The sequence below is a fragment of the Globicephala melas genome, chromosome 4 (assembly GCF_963455315.2).
Source record: "Globicephala melas chromosome 4, mGloMel1.2, whole genome shotgun sequence".
Lineage (NCBI taxonomy): Eukaryota > Metazoa > Chordata > Mammalia > Artiodactyla > Delphinidae > Globicephala > Globicephala melas.
In genome coordinates, this window is record NC_083317.1 from 126,754,922 (window position 1) to 126,775,702 (window position 20,781).

The 20,781-nt window shown below is 46.5% G+C and overlaps 1 protein-coding gene across 3 annotated transcripts in view; it reads right to left on the reverse strand.

Moving 5' to 3' along the window:
* The window catches only part of MRAS (muscle RAS oncogene homolog), a 58,765-nt gene that overhangs the window by 14,656 nt on the left and 23,328 nt on the right, over nt 1-20,781 (reverse strand). For all 3 annotated transcript variants that reach the window (XM_030873399.3, XM_030873397.2, XM_030873398.2), the window contains exon 2: nt 18,634-18,844. In XM_030873399.3, coding sequence (XP_030729259.1) covers nt 18,634-18,826 — 193 coding nt within the window. In that variant the 5' untranslated portion in view covers nt 18,827-18,844. The remainder of the gene's footprint in view (nt 1-18,633; nt 18,845-20,781) is intronic.

The following is a 20,781-nucleotide window of genomic DNA, read 5'->3' on the forward strand; positions in this document are numbered from 1 at the left end:
CCACAGCCTGTCGCCCCTGCACACCCTCCTGAGTCACTCAGCATGGCCGAGGGGCAAGGCTCGGCGGACACACGGACCCAGGCTGTGCCCCACGCACAAGAGCCTCGGTCTCCTCATGGACGAAAGGCGGGGCAGGGCTCCTGGGTCTTCAGGATTGAGTTCTGATATCCTAGAATTCTTTGGTCTGGATATCAAATGAAGGGGCTAAGAAAATAAGATCTACAGCTGAGGACCAGTGGGGTGACTGAGGCAGTTTCCCCAATTTCCTAGGGAGGGGGTGGGGAAGGAAGACTGCACCTTCACCCAGAGGGAGTGGAGCCTTTGGTCCTAAGTAAATCCCACTCAGAAATGCAGTCAAGAAAACAGATGAAAATGGCATGGATTTGGCTGAAGTGGGGATGGGGAGGCCTGAACTGAATAGCAAAAGACATTCAGGTAATATTGTAGTTAATATGCTCATAGATTTTGAGGGTGTATATTATCCAAAACAAAAACTAGAGGTCTAAGATATTTAAAAATCTGATCATTCAGAACTTATAAAAAACGATTCAACAGGGAGTTGAAAATCAAAATGGACCCTCTAGAACGGAGAAAAAGTCATTTCAGACATTGATGGCCTTAGAAATTACATTACCCACAGTTTCTAAGAGAATTTTTGGAGGATATACACCAGCAAAGTGAAAAATAGATCCACGAAAGAAAGACAAGTGGTATTATAAACAATGGTACCAATGGTATGCAAAGGAAACAGCAAAACCTAAGAGTTAAATTTAAATAAATATAACACAACTTGGAGAAAATGAATGGCAATTTAGAACTAAAATCTATGCTGATCTATATGTGAGGGTATGGGCTGGGAAAAAGTAAGTCATTACTAAAGTGCTTGCCTTATCTGGGAAGAGTTTAAAGATATTGATCACATCCAGATGTTGATAGAAAAACATAAGTATATACACACATATGTATATAGAATAACCACCTGAAATAAAACTCAAACCTTCCTAATCATTAGAGGAAAGAAAAACAGGACTAAGTAAACGGGACCAATCCAATGAAACTATACAAAAATAAGAAAGTTTAAAAAGTAGACATGAGGGCTTCCCTGGTGGCGCAGTGGTTGAGAGTCTGCCTGCTGATGCGGGGGACACGTGTTCGTGCCCCGGTCCGGGAAGATCCCACATGCTGCAGAGCGGCTGGGCCCGTGACCCACGGCTGCTGAGCCTGCGCATCCAGAGAATGTGCTCCGCAACGGGAGAGGCCACAGCAGTGAGGGGCCCGCGTACCGAAAAAAAAAAAAAAAAAAGTAGACATGAAATAAGATGGCAGAAATAAACCTATGATGAATGACAGTAAATGCAAATGGGTTAAATTCACCCATTAAAAACAGATACTCAGTACAAAATCCACTTGTCTGCTACTATAAAAGACACGTCTAAAACAAAATGACACAGAAAGAGTGAAAAATGAAAAGATAAAAAAGGATATGCTAGCCACATGCATCCACAAAACAGAATTCAAGGCTAAGGAATTAAACAGAACAAACCAGGGTATTTATAATAGGAAAAAGTACAGCATCAAGAAATGCCAAAGTCATGAGTCATAAGCATATAAGAATGTTGCCTAAAATATATATATATATATGTATAAAAAACTAATTTTTAAAACAGTAGGAAATGACAAATCCCACAATCATTGTGGGAGAATTGAACAGTCCTCCCTTAGAGATAGAACAAGTGACTCCCAAAATAATGATTTATCGTTAAATAATACAATTCACAAATGTAATCTGAGAGACTGAAAGAATGAACTTTACATTCAAAACCATAAATAAGTATTTTCAAACACACATGAAATTGTCATAAAAATTGGCCATATATTAGGCCATAAATAAAAATTTCAACAAATTCCAGAAAGCATAAGTCATATGGGTCATCAGAAATGAACAGAAACATGAGTATAAAAGAAACTATCGGGCTTCCCTGGTGGCGCAGTGGTTGAAAGTCCGCCTGCCGATGCAGGGGACATGGGTTCGTGACCCGGTCCGGGAAGATCCCACATGCCGTGGAACGGCTGGGCCTGTGAGCCATGGCCGCTGAGCCTGCGCGTCCGGAGGCTGTGCTCCACAACGGGAGAGGCCACAACAGTGAGAGGCCCGCGTACCACACACACACACAAAAAGACAGAGCCTGGGGAAGGGCCTCGTAGGCAGAGGAACAGCATGGGCAAGGGCCCGGGGGCTGGAAAGGAGAGAGCAGTGAGGAGGCTGGTGTGCTGGGGGAAAAGGTCTGTGTTGGGAAGAGGAGGGAGAAAGAGAAAGAGGAGACAGGGAGATCAGAGGCTGGGACCTTGGATCCTAAACTAAAATGTTAGAACTTGGGGGGCACTGGGGAGCTATTGAAGGTCCAGAAAGGAAAGAGATGTAGTCAGGGGAGAGAGAGTTTGGCATCCAAAGAGGGAGGGGGCTGAAGGAGGGTGCTTGTGAAGAGGTGGAGGAGGACCCCGAGCAGAGGCTACCAGGGTGTAAGCAAAGGCAGTGCGCTTCAGAGGGAGGGGAAAGAATGAACAGGGGCACCCCGAGGACATGGAACACAGGGAATGGGGGCCAAGGGGAGAGAGCAGAGTTGAGGGTGCCTTGGAAATCCTAAACCTTGGGCCCCAGGAAGGCAGGTTCAACCAGGGAGGAGTGGGGGCCGAGCTGGGCCTTGTCTGGTTTGCGGTCCACCCCTTGCCCACCCCTCCCCTCCACATATCCTGCAAAAGCCTGGTCACAGGCCCCTGGTCAGCAGCTCTGCCTCCAAGACTTCTGGGGAGGCTGCAGAAAACGGGCAGCTATGCTTTAAAAAAAAATCATGATTCTGCCTGCATCCCCCATGCCTGATGTCATGAAGGTAGGAGGACTCCTGAGACAGGAAGTATTAGTCACTGTGAGAGGTGTTCTGCCAATGTGTGCATGTGTGAGCGAGACAGACGGGCAGACAGACAGAGACAGACAGAGGCAGCCAGACTGGAGAAAGAGGGAGGAGAGAGACAGAGGGGGCCAGTGCTGTGCATCTCCATCTGCCCTGCCCCAGTCTTCCCACCCGGGGGTGGACGGGCCCTGCAGTGCTGCTGAGGAGGATTTAAGTGGAAACCCTGGAGCCGTTCTTGGATCTGGTGGATTCAGAAGCCGAGCCCACATGCTGGCGGGGATGGGGCCCCAGGCCGGCGGGCAGCCAGCATGGAGGCAGCACCTGCTTGGGGCCCTGCTGAACCCTCCCCCCATCCCCCTCCCTAGGTCTCTCCCTCTCCTTCCTCCTCCTCCTCCAGGGCTCCCAGAGGGAGGCAAACCCTGGCAAGGGGTCTGGTGGCTCTGACACTGGCCCAAGCTCAGGGTACAGTCCAAGCTCTTTGGCTAAACGCAGTCCCACTCACTGTTCCGACTGGCGGCAAGCACTGCGCTGGGGCTTTACACACACACGTCCTTGCAGTCCTTTTCATGGCCCTGGAAAGAAGGTATTACTGTCCCCCTTGCACAGATGAGAAAACTGAGGCCCAGGGAGTTAAAGGGATCTGCTTAAGGCCACACGCTGGGGAGGAGGGTGCTCTAACTCCCCAAGGCCCAGCTGCCTCAGCTCATCCAGGCTGTTTGCTTCAACCAGAGGGTGTGGATCTGGCCGGGCTGTGTCTCGACTCCAGGCCTTTGCCCAGCCATGACTCCAACCAGAATGCCCTCTTGGGGCTCCCCCCAGCTGCCCTCCAGAAGGGCTACAGCCCTCCTCCTCTCCTGAGGGCCCCGCCGGCCTCTGACCTCCGACCTCCGTCTTTGAACCCTTGCTGGTGTGTGTGGCTCTGGTTCCTCCCAGACTGTGCCTCTAGGCTGGGCTCAGCTCCCCACCAGGTGGTGGAGCCCCAGAGCGTGGGAGTCTGGCTTTCATTTCCCTGGGTCCCCCAAAAGCTTCAGCACCCAATGAAGGGCTCAAAAAATATTTACAGAATGACTGGACAAATCGCACGCACGCTACAGGAAATGCAGTTATTGTGTTCAAGCAGCTCACGCCAGCTGTAAGGGAAACCACTAAAAACAGACTTTTGAAGTCCTATAACTCACCCTTCAGGGTGAAGTAAGGGTTCTGGAACATGAAGCAACACAGATGACCATTTCTGGAGATAATATGCCTCCAAGGACCGTGCGTGGTGTTTTCTATACCCCTCTCATGCACGGGCCCACTGTGCAAGGCAGGAGGGATGTGCCCATTTTACAGGGCAGTCAGGCAGCGAAGCCTGTGCTCTTCCTAAGAAAAGACTCCCATTAAGAAATGCCACCTAGTTGAGGGTCAATAGTGATGAAGCCTCCCCTTTCTGGGAGAGGGTGTGTATGGGGTAGGCTGGGTGCCGGGCAGAGGGCTGGATGCATCGACCAGGCACTGTTCCCAGAAAAAGGGCCGCTTTCTCCTTCTCCAAAGTGCTGGCCCAGTGTGGGAGCCAGGCCGCTCTAAGGGGAGGGAGCTAAAATCCCGTGGCAGGCGCCAGCTGGCTCCCTGGCGATGGGGGAAGATTTCCTCTGGCAGTGGCCCCAACCTTGACTAGCTGACCCCAGGGGAAAAGTGCTGGCCACCGGCCCCAGGGGACACTTGTTCTCATGACCATACCGCTGCAGCTGCAGGAGTGGGGTAAAGTGGGGGAGGTCTTGGGAGACGTTTCCATGAGGTCCACAGATTCATGGACTTGGTGGGCACATTGCATGTGTGGGTGCACACCCTTTCAGGGAGGGGATCCATGGCTTTGTGGGATTCTTAGAGGAGCCTGGACCTCCCCGCACCCCACCTCCATGTTGCTCTCAGGGAGGGAAGAGAAGAAAGAGGGGAAAGAGCAGCAGCGGGGCTCACCTGTGTAACCAGGGACCCAGGAGCATCCCAGAGACAGGTGGGGGCCTGGGTCCCGGCCTGGCTCTGCCAGTCCCTGAGTGAGGAGCTGGCAGCAGTGTCCCCAAGGCCTGTGAAGAGGGGCAGGCCTAAAAGGAGGGGTGAGGACGGAACACCTGAGGTTTGTGGGGATGGAAGACAAAGTCCTGGAGGCTATGCCTCCTCCCCCCACCCCCACCTGGTCACCCCAAACCGTTCACCTACTCCACATCTGCCCCTGGGCAGCCACGTGGAGCCAGGAGGAGAGAGCTCGGCTGAGCTGGCCTGGTTCCCTTAGAGCAGCTCGCAGGGCACCCTTAGAACACCCAGTAAATCTAAACACATCCCCATCCAGTCCCTCCATTCCCAGGCCACCATTTCCCACCGCTTCCTCTCTCCTCAAGCCTCCACCCCCAGCTGAGGATCAGAAACAGATTATCAGGAGCTAAACTCCACAACTTTCCAAACCAACCCGCCTTGGAGACAGCAGAAGCCTCATACACTGCAGGTGAGGAAAGTAAAATGATACAGTCACTTTAGAAAACAGTTTGGCAGTTCCTCAAAATGTTAAACAGAGTTACCACAGGACCCAGCAATTCCGCTCCCAGGGGTGTACCCAAGAGAACTGAAAACACATGTCCGCACAAAAACTTGCACACCAATGCCCACAGCAGCATTATTCATCATAGACCCAAAGCGGAGACAACCCAAGTGTCCATCAACTGATGAATGGATAAACGAAATGTCGTCCCTCCATATACAGCTGACCCTTGAACAGCATGGGTTTGAACTGAGCAGGTCTATTTATACCATTTATACAGGGATTCTTTTCAATAAATATACAAAAATATATGTGTAGAACATCGTGTGCAAGACTTGTATTGAAGTGGATGGCCTATCCTTACATTAGGCATAAGGTGAGTGATATTTAAAATTACTAATCTGTTAGTTTTCTTATTGTTTTATAACTTTGCTTTCAAAGAATTACGTAACTGCAGAGTATGTCTCTTCCCCTCCTCAGCTTGTAATTAGAGAAACTGCATATGAGTCTATCATCACGAGTAAGTGGTTTCTAAAAAAAAGTAACAGTGTTTCCAGTACTGTATTATGAATATGACTGTAATACTGTATGCTGTAAAAACTTTACAACGATTCATTCATTAGTGTTAAAGCTAGGCTACTGGGAAACAGCTGTATCGGTTACACTAGGCTACCATAAAGTGCTCATGTCGCTGCTTCTTTGTTATCAATGCATGAATCATTATACCTGTGTATAAATATGAACTTCTTTTTCACAGTATCCTTTCATTTTTGATGTTTAGTGTTAGTAACACATATAATATCTACAGTGCTTTGTATCCTGTAAGACAAAAGTGATGTAGGTACTGACAGACAGATATAAACAGATGACATAAACTTATGGTATTGATAAATACAGTACTGTAAATGTATTTTCTCTTCCTTATGATTTGCTTAGTAACATTTTCTTTAGCTTACTTTATTGTGAAAATACAGTATATAATATATGTAACGTATAAAATACACGCTAATCGACAGTTTATGTTTTTGGTAAAGGCTTTGATCAGTAGCAGGCTATTAGTAGTTAAGTTTGGGGGAAGTCAAAACTTATAAGCAGATTTTCAACTGCGAGGGAGGTCGACACCCCTAACCACCACGTTGTTCGAGGATCAACTGTACTAGAATATTATTCACACGTAAAAAGGAATGAAATCCTGAGACATGCTACAACATGGATGAACCTTGAAAGCACTGTGCTAGGGGACAGAAACCAGACACAAAGGTCACATGTTATATGATTCCACATATGTGAAATGTCCAGGATAGGAAAATCCATAAAGACAGAAAGGAGATGAGTGGCTTGGGGACTGGGGGGAGGGGAAGGTGGGGGGAATGACGGATAATGGGTGTGAGTTTCCTGGAGGGTGACGAAAATGTCGAGGATGAGATAGTGGTGATCCCAGGGCTCGCTGATCTGTGACATCTGTCAGCAGTTTGTGATTGCACACCTTTGTGTATATACTATCAGCCGCTGAACTGTACACTTTAAAAGGGGGGGATTTTACACGTGAATTATATCTAAATTTTGAGGGAAAAAACCCACCTCCCTTCTCTGAAATGCGTGCTCCGCCTTCCCCTCTCTGCGGTGGACGCCCCGGCCTACTCCTGTCCAAGACCATCATCCCTCCAGCGGCCCACTGGATCCCGTCCCCTGTCACCCATGGAAGCACATTGCTGCTATTTTGTCTCCTCCCCCTCCTGCATCATCCGTTTCCCTATCGGTTCATTTCCATCCGTATGTAAACATGGTATAATTTCTTTCACCTTAAAAGAAATGAACAAAGATAAAGAAGAAAAACTTAAAAATAAAAACCCTCCCCTTGACCTCACACCTTCCAGCTGCCGTGCATTTCTCTCGTCCTCTTTACAGCCACACTCCTTGACTGATCTGTTTTTACTGCCTGCCCTTCCTCTCCTCCACTCTCTCTCTTTTTTTTTTACATCTTTATTGGAGCATAATTGTTTTACAATGGTGTGTTAGTTTCTGCTTTATAACAAAGTGAATCAGTTATACATATACATATGTTCCCATATCTCTCCCTCTTGCGTCTCCCTCCCTCCCCCTCTCCACTCTCTTGAACCCACTGTTATCAGGCCACTCTATCAAAGCTGAGCTTGTCAAGTCACCATGACCTCCGTGTCACTAAATCCAGTGGACACTTCGTGGTCCTCATCCCACTGGATCACTCACCAGCATCTGATGCACTTGATGGTTCCCTCCTTTTTGAAGAGCCTTCTGCACTTGGCCTTGGTATGTCACTCTATCTTGCTTCTTCTCTGACCCTAATCACTCTCTGAGCATCAGTGGGTCGCTGCGCTCAATCCCGGGACCCCGTCTCTAAACACGTTCACTTTCTCAGAGGTCTCCTGTCTCATGGCTTCATGTGGCAACTCCCAAGTTTCCATCTCCAGCCTGCACACCTCCCCTTACTCCAGACTCAGACCCCAGGTGCTGGTTTGACTTTTATTTGTATGTGTGAAAGACATCTCAGATTTCACACATCCAGAATTAGACTCTTAATTTTTCTCTCAAACTTGCTTTTACCAGTCTTTCTAACCTTTTTTAAAAAATTTATTTTAAAATATTTTTAAAAATTTATTTCATTCAAGTATAGTTGATTTATCAGTCTTCCTAATCTTGATAAACGTAACTCTATTCTACCCGTTGTCCAGGTCAAAGGCTCTTCCCTCCATACTCCTACCCCATCCCACATACTCCATCGACAAATTCTGTTACTTCCTCCTTAAAATACATCCAGACTCTCCTTCTCACCACCTCCTTTATCGATGCCCTAGTCTACCATTAGGAGCCTCTTAACTGGTCTCCCTAGTTCTGCCCTGGCTCCTCTCTGGTCTATTGTCCACACCACGGCCAGAGTGAGCCTTTGAAACATCAGTCAGACCATGCCCGTCCTCTGCTCAAAACCCTCCAGTGGCTTATTTCCCTACAAGGCCCTAGAAGATCACTGCTCCCTAGCTATCTCCCTGATGTCTCCTATTAGCTTCTCTCTCACTTCCTCTGCACTCTAGCCTCCTAGCTATTCCCCAAACACATCCCTGCCTCAGGACCTTTGCACCTGATCCTCTGTCCAAGATTCTCTCCCCCCAGGTACAGGCACAGCTTTTCCCTTCAGGTCTCTGTTCCAACACCACCTCATCGGGAAGGCCTTCCCTAATGGGCACAGATAAGATAGCAACCCCGTCCTCACTGTCTATTCCCTTCTACCTTGCCTCATTCTTCACAGCATTCATCACCACCTGACACAGTACCTATTTGTTTATGCCCTGTCTCCCCCATTCTACCAGAAGCTTCATGAGAGCAGGGCCCTAGCTTTGCCAACTGCTGCACGCAAAGCGCCCCAAAGACAGCAACAGGTGCCCAGAAGTATTTCTAGAATGAACTAGTGAACAGTCCCACATACATAAGTCTCGGGGACCGATCCACACAACACTGGCGGGGAGAGGTGGAAGCTCCACGTCAGGGGATCAAGCCTCACTCTGGACCTCCCCAGATGCAGGCAGATGGGTCAGTGACCCCTCATCTGCACATGTGATAGGACCTATTCTTGAAAGCACCAAGCCACTCTCTGAATATAAATCATATTAGAACAGCCCTAGCAACAAAAGCATTACCGAGGCTTTCTACGTGCTGAGCTGCACAAGGTGCTGCGTTCCCTCCGTCACTCAACAAACAATAACTGAGCACCCAATAGGCGCTGCTGGCACCAGAGATACAATGGTGGGCAAAGGCTCTCTCCTGAAGGAGCTTACAATCTGTGATGTTTCTTTTTTTTTCTGAACTTTTTATTTTATATTGGAGTATAGTTGATTAACACTGTTGTGTTCGTTTCAGGTGTCCAGCAAAGTGATTCAGTTATACATATACATGTATCTCAACAGTAGTACTGCTGCGTACTGGCCGGACCCTGTGCTGAGTGCTTCACGGGGATTGCTTTATTTCATCCTTGTAGCAATCCTGCTAAATTGAGATTAGTGTCTTCACTTTACAGGTGAGCACAGCTGCTCTTCGGCCAGTACACACCAGTGTTACTGCACCAGTGGGTGAAATGGTAAAATACTTCGGTACCATCGGAAAATTGCTGCCACCGCTGCTACCCTGTGTCCCCAAGAGCCCTCCCCCTGGGAACGCAGACCTTCTGCTCCCGCAGCTGTCCAGCAGTAGCTGCTAACACTGCTGAGGGCGGAAGGAGCGACAGCGACCAGGCTTCAGGGTCAGGAAGGGCTTTCTACCAGCAAGCACCGCCCCAGGCACCTTGGAGATCAGTGAGCTCTGCGTCACTGGAAGCATTCAAGCAGGGATGGCTGATGGAGGTGAGATGAAGGGTCAGGCAGAGAGGCCTGCGGGGCTGAGTTGCATAATCTCAGGCCAGCGGCCATGCTCCCTCAGAAAGGAAAAGAAAGAGGGAAATCCCTCCCACATCACTGTGGGCAGGGAAAGGGGAAGATGGGTGGGAGGACGGGTGGAAGGACGGCCAGCTCTGCCCATACCCCCCTCTTAGTGGGGGCCACAAGGAGGGGTCTACTCTGAAGTTGGCCTAAGGGCTGCTGAGCATAGAGCCCACCATGCAAAGCCCCCAGCTCAGAAAAAACTCTCATTAAGTGTTCCTGTCCTCTTGCTGCCCTACCCACGTCCTCCTCCCCCCACCTCCCCAGAAAGAATGTGGATTCAAGTGTTCGGGGAAAAGCCAGGTCCAGGCCCCTCCGTGAAGACAACAGCACTTGTGTCTGCGGTTTGGGCAGAAGCCAGGGTGGAAACGTCCCAGCTTCTGAGGGTGCAGGAGGGGAGCCAGGGTTTTCACTCTTTGCAGAGACTGAGCCCTTGCCGGGGACAGAGTGGCTGCAGAGCGGGGCCCAAGAGCCCCTAGGTGGGAAGGGGTGTCCGCAAGGCCACTGTCCTCTGTCGATGGAAGAAAGATGCCAGCTTCCAGAGGCTGGCTGGGCAGAGGGCGGGGCTGGCAGCCATGTGGGTGGGAAGGCCCAGATTGTTAAGTGGGCAGAAGATCTGGTCAACATCCTACCCTGCAGGACTGAGGCTTGGGCCAGAGTGGGAGGCAGGCTGACAGGATGGGACGCACTTGGCAGAGTGAGGAGGCCCTAGGCCTGGCTCTGCCTCTAGAGATGTCTGAGCCCGGCAGTCACTTCTCCATCTGCACTGCAGTTTCCTCAGGTGTAAAGTAAAGGGGGCTGATACCACAGCGCTCAGGAGCCTTCCAGCTCCAAACAGACTGGAAGAACAGGCAGGCAAGCACTCCAAGACAAAAGAAGTGAGAGCAGGGACTGGAGCAGATATCTGTATGCCCACGTGCACAGCGGCTTTGTTCACGATGGCCAAAATGCAAATGTCCATTGCCGGATGAGAGGCTCAACAAAATGTGGTAGGTGCATAAAGTGGAATATTATTCAGTCTTAAAAAGGAAGGGAATTCTGGCACATGTTATAACATGGGTGAACCATGTGGTAAGTGAAATAAGACAGTCACAGTCGGATATTGTATGATTCCACCCGTACAGGGTCCCTAGTCAAAACCATACAGACAGAAAGTAGAATGGGGGTTGCCGGGGGCTGGGGCTTATGGGGAAATGGGAGCTCTTGTTTGGCAGGTACAGGGTTTCAGCTGGAGGAAATGCAAATGTTCTGAAGATGGATGGGGGTGATGGTTGCAGAACAATATGAATGTACTGAATGTCACAGAACTGTCCACTTAAACATGCTTAAGATGGTCAGTTTTACATTACGTATATTTTACCACAAAAAAAACAAAAACAAACACAAAACTCCAGGACTCTGGGCCTCCCTGGTGGTGCAGTGGTTGAGAGTCCGCCTGCCGATGCAGGGGACATGGGTTCGGGCCCCGGTCCGGGAAGATCCCACATGCCGCGGAGCGGCTGGGCCCGTGAGCCATGGCCGCTGAGCCTGCGCGTCCGGAGCCTGTGCTCCGCAACGGGAGAGGCCCCAACAGTGAGAGGCCCGCGTACCGCAAAAAACAACAACAACAACAAAAAAACCTCCAGGACTTTGACTAAGGCTCGGGTCTTCCTGATTCATGAAGCCGGAGAACTGGGGTACGGGGAGTCATACAGCTGACAGACAGGGTGATGGGGTCCAAAGCCACAGACCCCCGAAGAGGGAGATGGGGAGCCGATGCAGCCCCACAGCGCAGAGGTGGGGCCCAGATGATGAGGAGGCGATGCCCCCAGAGTTGGGCCCTTAACACTGCAAGGTGAGACAAAGGTCCCAAACCCTTGTGGGAAAGAACACAGAGCAGGCTTGCTCCAATGTTGGGGGGCCCCACAGACACTGGGGAACCTGGCTGCTGGCCCCTGAGGTCGGCCATCTCCTGTCTTTTAGATTCTGCGAGCACCAGGGCAATGAGACTCCTTGAAAGACAACAAGAAATAGGTTTGTAAGTGGGAAGACTGAGACTCTTCAGTATGGAAACCACAGAGAAGGCCCCCTGAGCAAGTTTGAGCATCTCTGCTCTGAGATTCAGATCAGAACTGGAGCCCCTGGTCCTCTGAAGACCTTGGGCAAGGAGCTGGAAGGGCAGGTGTGTGTGTCTGCCGACCCTGATAGTCCAGGCCACGCCCCCTTCTCCCTGGGATTTCAGCTCCATTCCCAGAGGTGCAGGGACCAACTGTGTGAGGTGGGAGAGGTTTTCCCACCCAGCCACACTGACGGAGAGTACAGGAGACAAAGGGAAGTTGAAACCATTGCTGGCTGTGTGACTCCCTCCGTGATTTATTTTTATAGTGATAACAAAAGTAGCTACCACAATAGTGTTTGTAAGGATGAACAGTACATAGCACGGGCCTTCCACACAGTAACTGCCCAACAGATATCATTATTGTCTCCTCCTGTTCATCATCATTATCACGCTGCCATGTTTTTCTCTTTCTGAATTTGGAAGAAGAGAAACCCCAGAGTTCAGAGTGCTTGGCAGGCATCCCAGGCTTAGCACCTCCCCCAGGATGCTGTGGGCTCCAGGGAAGAAGGATGTCACGGGTAGTCCCGTCCATCCCAGGGCAGCCAACAACCCCAGAAGAGTTCAGCCCCAGTAGGGGTCAGAGTTACACCCAAGCCTAATACAACCAGCCTTTGATTAAAGTTCCCCAAATATGGGACAACCTTTTAAATGCCAGACTAATTAGTATTTAGCTGTAATGCTTTAAGCCTTTCTTTTCTTAAAACAAGACCTAATTGAGTAGAGAAGTGTGCTAATCTGGGAATCCAGTACCTACTCCTGAGGCAGGCCTGGGTGGGCAATGCCCTAAATCAGGCCTGATTCTGGGGGCAGGATCAGAGGCGTAGCACCTAAGGGGAGCCCAGGAGCTTCAGAACACAAGCTCTGCAAATTCACACTTATAAAGTAATGCTGTGGCCATGCTTCCTCCACTGCTATAAATGTCATCCCCAAATCTTCCTAAAACCACCCTTGAGGAAAAAAAAATCTTTTTCTAGAAACAACCTTGGGTAATCTAATATCCAAAGTTACTTTTAAAAAATGTTAGAGGGACTTGCCTGGTGGCACAGTGGTTAAGACTCCATGCTCCCAATTCAGGGGGCCTGGGTTCAATCCCTGGTCAGGGAACTAGATTCCACACGCATGGCACAACTAAGAGTTCGCATGCTACAACTAAGGAGCCTGCATGCCACAACTAAGAAGCCCATGCGCCGCAACTAAGGAGCCCGCCTGCAGCAACTCAGGAGCCATGTGCTAAGGAGCCGGTGCAGCCAAATAAATAATAAATAAATAAATAAATAAATAAATAAACATCAAAAAAATCTCCATCATTAAAAAAAAAAGTTAGAAAAGTTAATATGGCAGTAGATAGAAATAATATTTATTGAACCAGGCATGACGTTACTCTCTTACATATGCATTATGCAATGCTTTTCAGAATGTCTTCTGTGGAACTAGCCCAGAATGATGTGCAAAAAAATGGTCCTTTGGGAAACCCTAAGGATAATATATTCTTCCAATATACTTATAACGTATGTTTGTATATTGAAGGTTCTTTCAAGCCCTGCAGTAAAGAAACTGCTTACATTTATTTAACTCAGTATATCCCAAAGAGTGGTGTATATTCAAATGGGTGATGCATGAGATGATTTTAGAAAGTGCATAAATGTTTTTAATTTTAATGGTTATATATATTTATTTTGATGTCAGTTGGCAAATAATATAGCTAGCACATCAAACCTATGATTGCACATATATTGCTCAGGACTCATTCGTTCACTCATTCCACGGACATTTACTGAGGACCTACTATGAGCCCAGCAGTATTCTAGATGTTGAGAATGTAGCAGTAAATAAAATAAAGTCCCTGCTCTCATAAATTTACTTTTTAGTGGGGAGTGACAAAAACTCAAACAAACAGAAAAATATATTGAACACATATAAATATATGTTCAACAGTAAAAGGCAGAATAAAGAAAAACAGTTGGGCAAGGGGACAGAAGTGACAGGGGTGGGGTGAGTACTAGTGTAGGGAAGACCTCTCAGACAAAGGGACACTTGAACGGAGAGCTAAATGAAGGAGACTGTCTTTCTGCAGGAAGAACGTGCTGGGCAGAGAGAACACCAGACACAAATCCCTGACGTGAGAATATGCTTGGCACCTGGTGGAACGGTTCCAGGGCGGCAGACAAACCCTAAGGGATGCTTTTTAAAATTAATTAAATCAAATTCAAATACCATAATATTTGCCCTTTTAAAGTGTATATACACAAAGTTGTTCTATTTTTTTAGAGTGATGATTTGGTTCTGGTTCTGGCCAAGATGAAGTACTGGGGGTCAGATTTACCTTCTCACCTAAACAACCAAAAAACAGACAAAATATAGGAAACTGGATTTCAAGACACTGGACATCAGGCAACAAAGGATGGTGACCCCTGAGAGATGGGATACAAAAGAGGGGAAGGCATGGGAGTTCCCTGGTGCCTAGTGGTTAGGATTCTGGGCTTTCACTGCTGTGGCCTGGGTTCAATCCCTGGCTGGGGAACTGAGATCCTGCAAGCCAAGGCCAAAACAAACAAACGAAAAACAGGGAAAGGCACCTATGAACGTTCAGCTTCCCAGCTTACTGCCCTGAGAGAGCTTCTAGGCCACAGTGTTGAAACCCAGGGATAAAGAATGTCATTTTATAATAATAAAAAGGTCAGTTCATCAAGAGGATGATCCAGCCTAAACATTTATGCACTTAACAACAGAGTGTCAAAATACATGCAGCAAAAACTGATCGAACTAAAAGGAAAAAAATAGGCAAGTCCACAATTAAACTGTGAAATTCAACACCCCTCTCTCAATAATTGACAAAACAAGTAGACAGAAGATCAGTAAGGATACAGAAGACTTAGAGAACACTACCAGCTTGATCTGGTTGACATTCGTAGAACACCCCACCCAACAGAGTGGAATACACATTCTTTTCATGTGCACATGGAATATTTGCCAAGATAGACCATATCCTGAGTCATAAAACGAGCCTCAATAAGTTTTAAAGAATTCAAATAATATATTGTATGTTTTCTGACACAATGAAACTAAAATAGCAATCGATGACAGAAAGATCTCTGGAAAATTCCTAAATAGTTGCAACTAAATGATACACTTCTAAATAACCTAAGGGTCAAAGAAGATATAAAAAGGGAACTTGGAAAGTATTTTTAACCTAATGGCAATGAAAACACAACATATTAAAATTTGTGGGATACAGCTAAATGAGTGGTTAGGGGGAATTTATAGCACCAAAATGAATATCTTATTAAAGAAATGTTCAAATCAATGACATCAGCTTCCACTTTAAGATGTTAGAAAAATTAGAGCAAATTAAATCCAAAGTAGGAAGGCAAAAGGAACACTAAACATAAGAATGGAAATCGGGCTTCCTGGTGGCGCAGTGGTTGAGAGTCCGCCTGCCGATGCAGGGGACACGGGTTCGTGCCCCGCTCCGGGAAGATCCCACATGCCGCGGAGCGGCTGGGCCCGTGAGCCATGGCCGCTGAGCCTGCGCGTCCGGAGCCTGTGCTCCGCAATGGGGGAGGCCACGACAGTGAGAGGCCCACGTACCGCAAAAAAAAAAAAAAAAAAAAAAAAAAGAATGGAAATCAATAGAATTAAATGGGAAAAATCAATTTACTGGTTCTTTGTGAAAATCAATGGCATTGATTTTCAAATCTCTAGCCAGCCTGATTAGGAAAAAAGAGAAGACACAAATTACCAATATCAAAAATGAGAGATGTAACATCACTACAAATCCTACGGAATATAAAAAGATAATAAGAGAATATTATGAACTTGATGCCAATAAATTTGATAACTCTGATGAAACGACCAAGTTTCTGAAAGGCACAAACTACAAAAGCTCACTGGAGAAGAAATAGATAACCTGAATAGCCCTATATCTATTAAAGAAATTGAATTTGCAGTTAAAAACCTTCCCACTAAGAAAACTCCAAGCCCAGATGTCTTCATAGGTGAATTCTACCAAACATTTAAGGAAGAAGTAATACCAATGTCATTGAAATTCTTCCAGAAAATTGAAAAAGAGAGAATACTTCCCAAGTCATTCTATAAAGCCAGAATTACTCAGACATTACAGGAAAACTACAGACCAACATCTCTCAAGAACACAGATGGGGCTTCACTGGCGGTACAGTGGTTGGGAGTGGGCCTGCCAATGCAGGGGACACGGGTTTGAGCACTGGTCCAGGAGGATCCCACATGCCGCAGAGCAGCTAAGCCCGTGCGCCACAACTGCTGAGTCTGTGCTCTAGAGCCCGTGAGCCGCAGCTACTGAGCCCACGTGCCACAACTGCTGAGGCCTGCACGCCTGGAGCCTGTGCTCCGAGATGAAGAGAGGCCACCGCAGTGAGAGGCCTGTGCACCGCAGCGAAGAGTAGCCCCTGCTTGCCACAACTAGGGAAAGCCTGTGCACAGCAACGAGGACCCAATGCAGCCAAAAATAAAATAAATAAAATAAATTTATTAAAAAAAAAAGAACATAGATGCAACAATTCTAAAAAACTTTTAACAAATCAAAGCCAACAATATATAAAAAGATAATATATCATGACCAAGTGGGGTTTATCCCAGGAATACAATCTTGGTTTAACATTAGAAAAACTAATCAACGTAATTTACCATATTAAAGACTAAAAAAGAAAAACCCATATGATTATCTCAATAGACACAGAAAAAGCATTTGACAATATCACATTCCTGATAACATTCAATGTCATTCATAACATTCATTCCTGATAAAAAACTCTCAGCAAACTAGGAATAGAAAGCAACTTCCTTGACGTGATAAAGGGCATCTATAAAAACCCTACAGCTAATGTTATACTTAATGCTGAAAGACTGAAAGCTTTCTCCTGAAGATCAAGAACAAGACAAGTATGTCTTTAAGTCAATGAAATAAGGCAAGAAAACGAAACAGAAGTCATCCAGATTGGAAAGGAAGACGTAAAACTATCTTTACTCACAGACATGATCATCTCTGCAGAAAACCTAATAGAACCTATAAAAAAGCCACTAGCACTAATACGTAATTAGCAAGGCTGCAAGTTACAATATATAAAATTCTATTGTATTTCTATATACTGGCAATAAACAATTGAAAACTGCAATTAAAAAAACAGTATCATTTATAATACAGAGGTAAGTATAAATCTGACAAAATATGTAAAAGGCCTATGCACTCAAAACTACAAAACAATTGATAAGCGAATTAAAGAAGACTTAAATAAAGGGAGAGAGATACTGTGTTCGTGAGTCGGAAGGCTCAACATTGTTAGGATGTCAATTCTCCTCATATTCATCCATACGAATATGAATCAACACAATCTCAATCAAAATCTAGAATCTTAGAATTTAACTGATTCTAAAATTCATACGGAAATGCAAAGGACCTAGGCTAGCCAAAACAACTTTGAAAAAGAATGAAGTTGGAGATTTAACAGTACCTGATTTCAAGACTTATTATAAAGCTACAGGTACCAAGACAGTGTGCTGTTGGTGTTAAGACAGACAATAGATCAAACAGAATATATGGACAATCAATTTTCATCAAAGGTACAAAAAAGGCAATTCAGTAGGGAAAGGACAATCTTTTCAACAAATAGTGCTGGGACAACTGCATATCCATATACCAAAAAGATGAACTTTGTCCCATACCTCATACCATATACAAAAATTAATTCAGGATAGATCATAAACCTAAATATAAAACCTAAAACCATTAAACTTCTAAAAGAAAACATAGGAGAAAACCTTTGTGACCTTGGGTCAGGCAAAGATTTCTCAGACACAACACGAAGCGGGGTGGAGAGTCACCTAAAAGAACAAACGGATAAACTGAACTTCATCAAAATTAAAAACTCTCGTCTTTGAAAGACACTGTTAAGAGAATAAAAAACAAGCCAAAGACTAGGAAAAAACATTTGCAAATCCCATGTCTGAGAGAGGACTTGTATCCCCGTGGTTTTCAAATGTCATAGAATGACATTCTATGATTAATGGCTCTTTGTTTCGAGACTGAGATGGTATAAAGTAAGAATCAGTAAGAATCTAGAACAGTGGTTCTCTAACTTCATCACCTGAAGGGCTTGTTAAAACACAGGTTGCTGGGCCCCACCCTCAGAATTTCTGAACTGGTAGGGCTTGAGGGTTTTCATTTCCGATTAAGTTTCCTGCTGGTGCCCCTGCAGCTGGTCTGGCTACCACACTTTGAGAACTGCTACTCCAGACCAACTTAGACTAAACTAGAAACACAATGTCAGATGCAAGACTCCCCACCCCACCCCAGGGACAGTTTTCAAATAAACTATGTTTATTAAGAGAAAAAATTGATTTCCCCCTTTTTAATTAGCTAGAGACATCTATAAATGTTAATCAGAGCTTCTGATGAGAGAGAAATAAACATGACATCACTGAGTTGGCTTGATTCTAGCCTTGCCTCTTTGTCGAATACACATTTTGGTTTCCACAAAGTTGTTCAGAATTCACCCTGGAAAACATACACAGCCTTATACCAACCATCCCATAATGGCAACACAGAAGAAACTGGCATGCCCTGCTGAAGCCTATCGACTTTCCCTGACCCCCGCGTAACGCCCCACCCACAGGCAGGGCTGCATCGCGTCTCACCGTCCAAGATGGCCCACTGGTTGTCAATCTCTGTATGCTTCAGGTAGGAGTCTTCGATGGTGGGGTCATAGTCAGGCACAAAGATCTTCTGGAAAAACTGGATGGTGAGGGCGCTCTTGCCCACACCCCCGTCTCCCACCACCACCAGCTTGTACGTGGGGAGGTTGTCGCTGGGGACGGCACTGGTCGCCATGTTGCTGGTAGGTCAGACCTGGGGAGGCAAGATAGGTGGAATGAGACAGGGGACTTCTTCTTCTCTGACTCAGGGGAAAATATTCACGGGGCTTCCTCCTTTCTTACAGAGTAACAAATACTCCCAGTTGTAGAAAGTTTTGAAAATGAAGACATGCAAGAGAAAAGTGCTACCCCAGGTCCCTCACCCAGAGACAATAACTGTTAAAATGATTTATTCAACCATTTACTGAATGTCAACTATGTGCCAGGCCCGGTCTTGGGGATATCATGCCACACGGCCTTTAACCAGCCAAAGGCCATGTCAACCAAGTTTTTCCACCATCAAATTCCGCCCTAGTCCTGTACAGTTAAACACGTGGGCGTTAGTCTGAGCAGGGAGGGCAAGGAGGTTGGCCTTTCACATCAACTCTGGTCATTGGACTGTGGTGCTGAGAAGAATGGGAGGCTGTCTGAGCTTAAAGGAAAAGACAGTCACAACAGCTTAGCACAGCTGAGCTCAGCGTCTCTGAGCCCCTTCCAACTCTCAGAATTCTGTGATCCTGGCTCTGTTATCTGATCTCCTTGGCCTCTATCATGCAGAAAGTCGTGTCAGACTCTCGTGACATCTGGTCAACCCCTCTTTTAGTTGGGGAGGAAGAAGAGGAGGATCAGGGATAAGTTTTATTTTGATGACATTGAGTCCAGTTAAGGCAGTGGTTCTCAACCAGGGGCAATTTTGTCCCCCAGGGATACCTGCAATGTCTGGAAATATTTTTGGTTGCCAAAACCAAGTGGGTGCTACCAGCGTCTAGTCAGCAGAGGTCAGGGATGCTGCTAAAGATCCTATAATGCCCAGGAAAACACCCCCAGAACCCATCATTAACCACCCTAAAATGTCCACAGTGCCAAGGCTGAGAAACGTTGAGCTAAGCTGACTAGGCAGGGGCTGGAAATATGCGACCAGGATCCTAAAGAGCAACTGAGCCTGAACAGATAAGGACTGACTGTGTAGAGGTGATGGCAGAGAAGTGAAGAGTGACTTTGGAAACTGCATCACAAAGTACCAAGGAGGAGAGGCGGGCAGAGAGCATGGAAGGAGCATTCAGAAAAATCGGAGGGAAACCAGGATCTGTCACGGTGATGGAAGCCCAGGGTTTCCAGAAGGAGGAGGTTGACAGCACCGAAGGCTAAACACTGGTGCGGGATGAGGGAGGAGAGTCACCTAAAGAACAATTTGAGGGTGTTGCCAGGGACCTAAGATGCTAACTAGGGAAACGCACAAACCACCTCTGGTAGGGCCATTCCTGGGTAGCTTCAGGACTCATAGAAGGGTAGGGGGGCAGGCAGCATGCCAGGGGACAACGAACTGTGTGTCCTGTGTGCAATCACTGCTGCTCGGGAAGGCCACTGACTGAGCCATAGTTTCCTTACGTAATAGATTAAAGGGCTGGGTTTTCACAGTTGTTCTTAGCTCTAACAGAGTCCTCCATTCTAGATTTCAACAGAAAGGACGTTAGACACAAATGTAGGTTATGTGGCCACGCTGATTTGCATGGGGCTATAGGCGAGAGTCATTGCATAATCTTTTGCAGTTACTGAAGCTTGATGTTGACATTTAGGGTTTCCCTGCAGTGGCAGGGAAAGTAGGCGCTTTCACACGTTGTGGGTGAGAATGTAAATCTGTCCAAACTGGACTGAGAATAATACACTTGCATAAATACATCAAAATTTAAAACAGACATATCCTCTCTCAAAGCTATACCACATGTAAGAATGTAGTCTAAGGAGGTAATCAGACAAGTGTACAAAGATGTTAAGAACAGGGGTAAAAATGGAAATAACTTAAATACTGGGGGGCAAGTTAAAGAAAAATTTATCCATACAATGCAATACTATATGGCCATTCAGAAGGACGATATTCCCTAGCCTAGAAAAGGTTTATAATATACATGGGAAAAAAAAAAGCCAGTCTGC